Source organism: Arachis ipaensis, chromosome B09 (assembly GCF_000816755.2).
Source record: "Arachis ipaensis cultivar K30076 chromosome B09, Araip1.1, whole genome shotgun sequence".
NCBI lineage: Eukaryota > Viridiplantae > Streptophyta > Magnoliopsida > Fabales > Fabaceae > Arachis > Arachis ipaensis.
In genome coordinates, this window is record NC_029793.2 from 4,540,357 (window position 1) to 4,543,666 (window position 3,310).

At 36.0% G+C, this 3,310-nt stretch overlaps 1 protein-coding gene across 3 annotated transcripts in view; it reads left to right on the forward strand.

Moving 5' to 3' along the window:
* The window catches only part of LOC107618029 (peroxisomal membrane protein PEX14), a 6,101-nt gene continuing 3,010 nt past the window's right edge, over positions 220-3,310 (forward strand). For 2 of the 3 annotated variants that reach the window (XM_016319950.2, XM_016319953.2), the window contains exons 1-9: positions 220-489; positions 947-1,191; positions 1,326-1,365; positions 1,556-1,737; positions 1,884-2,073; positions 2,191-2,280; positions 2,712-2,773; positions 2,905-2,947; positions 3,029-3,096. In XM_016319950.2, the coding sequence (XP_016175436.1) occupies positions 471-489; positions 947-1,191; positions 1,326-1,365; positions 1,556-1,737; positions 1,884-2,073; positions 2,191-2,280; positions 2,712-2,773; positions 2,905-2,947; positions 3,029-3,096 (939 nt within the window). In that variant the 5' untranslated portion in view covers positions 220-470. The remainder of the gene's footprint in view (positions 490-946; positions 1,192-1,325; positions 1,366-1,555; positions 1,738-1,883; positions 2,074-2,190; positions 2,281-2,711; positions 2,774-2,904; positions 2,948-3,028; positions 3,097-3,310) is intronic. The other variant, XM_016319951.2, reaches the window with a different exon arrangement.

The following is a 3,310-nucleotide window of genomic DNA, read 5'->3' on the forward strand; positions in this document are numbered from 1 at the left end:
AAGCAATCGCTCAAATGACATAGTCTCTCCATACTCAATTAAGAGGTTGCAGTTCGAATCTCCATATCTTCCGTAAAAAAAAAAAAGATAATGCTAGTTTTTTAAGTCTCTTTCTATACATGCACAATAATCCAATATACAATAGATTCCTAAATTAATCAGCCGCAAAGAAGAAATTGAAATTAAAAAAAAAAAATTATCTTATCATGAAACGATATGATGTACCCATTTTACCCTTGTTGTTTTCGGTCTTAGCTTGATAGCTTCCCTAGCCATTCTTGCAAATTCTCGGTGGAGTTGTCACTGTTGAATGTTGAAGCTACTCTTTGATCTTCACCGAGTCTGAAACACACTCATCAATCATCAAAGGTATACACATATACGAGCTTTGAGCTGAGATGATCCAATCCCAAATTCAGATCCATCACTTCTCCCTCTAAACTCAAACTACCAATTTCGCAAACAAAACCATGCCTCCTCAAAACACAGGTTCCAATTTATCCTCTTTTCCCCATTTTTCTTTCAGTAATTAGTCTATTTTTACTTTTGCACTTGATCGAACTAATAATAGTTATGTATGTAAATAACTCTCTGCTTTCTAAGATTTTTGGGAATTAACACATGATTTATATAAGTTTATGATGAGATTTTGTGAGAATGGAACGTTTTACATATTATAACTTGCTATGACATGTTTAACTTACATAATTAAGCGGTTACTAAAGGATACGGTGGTTTGATTTCTGCCTCAAACTTTGATTATTGTTATTAATAATCATTATTAAATGCTTTGAATAGTTATTTCTGTTGCTTTTGATATTTATTGCACTAATATTTTTATTATTGATCGGAATTGGCTACCAGAGTGTCGTGTCTAAGTTGCTGGTTATATTGTTTTGGTCATAGTGAAATTTATTCATATAGTTCATTTTTGTTGGAGGTGTAGGTGCTGAATTCGGGAAGCTAACAAATGTGGATCAGCAAGACGCTGGGGAAGATGCTTCTAAGCAGAGTTCGAAGGCGTCGGTCTTTGTGAACACCGAACCAATGCGGGAGGAGCAAGTTCAGAATGCAGTGAAGTTTCTTTCGCACCCGAAAGTTAGAGGCTCCCCCGTCATATACCGTCGAAATTTCCTTGAGAAGAAGGGGCTCACAAAGGAGGAGATAGATGAGGCCTTTCGCCGTGTGCCTGTAAACTTCTTGTTTGATTGGTTTTTCATTTTCTAGATGCTCTATTGCTTGTTCATATTCAGTCAACCAGTTTGTTTGTTGTCACTTTCTTTTGTGTTAATCTGCTTTGATCCTCACCTGCATTAAAAAAACAGGATTCACAGCCGAGCGAGCAGACCGCTGGTGCAAATCAAGGTAAAATATCTAATGTTGAAGTTGCAGTTGTAGTTTGGTGTTATTGTATTCCTTTTCACATTTCCACTGAGTTACGGTTGTGTAATTCTCCATTTTTGTTAGTCTGTTAAAAAAGAACCCAATTTCTTCTTTCATTTTCGTGTATACTTTGGTTACTGTAATAGTATTACTCACCAATATGCAATTGAAGCCAACACACCAGATATTCAGCGTCCGGCACAATCACAAGCTTTGCAGCCAGGTGTATCTGGTTCCGCTGGTGTTACTACTTTGTCGAGAACTTCCTCACGCTACTCTTTTCACTGGTCCCATGCCCTTGTTGCAGTTGGGTTTCTGGTTGTTTCAGGCGCTGGAACAGCTATCTTAATTAAGGTATTTTCACTAACCTCTCTGCATGGTTTTATCATAACAAGCATCGTAATGGATGGAAGCATATTATCTCTTCTAGTATCTAAATTCATGCTCTTTGCATTTGGTTTGACCTGCACTGAACTCTGAATGCATGCCCCATGTTTTAGAAGTCCATCCTTCCGCGTTTGAAATCTTGGATTCGGAAGATCGTCTTAGAGGAAGAATACAACCAATTAGAGAGCACAGATTCAAAACCGACCGTGGTGGAAGAAGCTTCAAAAGCTGCAAAAGCAGCTGCAGCTGCAGCCGTGGAGTTGGCAAAAGCAAACCAAGAAATTCTGACTTGTAGAAACGAAGGTGGCTTAATATAACAAAATTTGATGCTGTAAAAATATTGTCTACTTCCACTTTCCTTGGCATCTTACTGTTGCCAATAATGAATGTATTTGCTTGATCCGATTTTATTCATTGCAGAGAAGAGATACTTTTTGGATGCTGTTAGCCTTTTGAATCAGCAAATGCAGGAGATGAAGTTAATGACTAATGAAATAAGAAGATTGGAAGGTAATTTGGAAATTTTATATAGTAGGCTTGGACAAAGAATTTCCAATTCTATGAATTCTGAAGGCATTTGCATATTTTTGTTCAGAATACATGTGGTTGGGTCATTGGTGAAATTGTGTGAATATATTCTCTGCTAGAGTGCAACTTTGCATGTATGGTACTGATGATTTGGCTTATGGATGATAAACAAGAGAATTAATGAATCATATGGTACTAGGACATTAGTATTTAAACTGGACTCCATGGCTGTATCAGGAAGTTCATTTTTTCGCTTCTTGAAAATGATGGTGGCTTTGCATGTCAGAAATTCTATCACAGCTAGAGAAAAGATTTATACTAGTACTCAAAATTTCTTTTCAAAAGATTTTTACTAGTACAGTATTTCTAATTGGATGCCTTGTGTTTATGCCAAATTGGTGGACTTAAAATAGCATCCAGTGGAGCCTCTTACTCAAGGCGAGAAGATTACCAAGTCAATCAAACTAGCTCAAAGGTCAGATATAAATATACATGTTAGGGAATCTTCAACTTCTTTAAAGAATTCTGGCATACCTTTTTATCTGATCCCATTTGATTTTTTAGAATATTTTTTTTTGACAACTGTAATTTCTGTATTGTGTGCAGCCGTTCATTGTAAATGGGAAGCGGGATTATGGCCTACATTCAGGTTGTTATACATCAATTATGTCTTAAATAAATCAATGTGGTTTTATAAATGCTTACCTATGACTAGAATGTCAATGTGCAGTGACATCTTCATCCCAACCTGCTTCTGTTGAACCATCTAGTGCTCCCCATCCAAAGTCATATATGGAGGTAAGTCACTGTCTTGTTTTCTTATTATCTCTTTCCTTCTCTTTTCCTTTTGTTGTTTGGAACTTGGAAGTGCTATGGTTGATACTGGATTGGCATAAAATACAGGCTTTGACTGAGGGACCATTATTCTTATGAAGTGATTGTCAATCCACTGTTCTTTAGTATATATTTATATTTATTATTATTATTATTATTATTATTATTATTATTATTA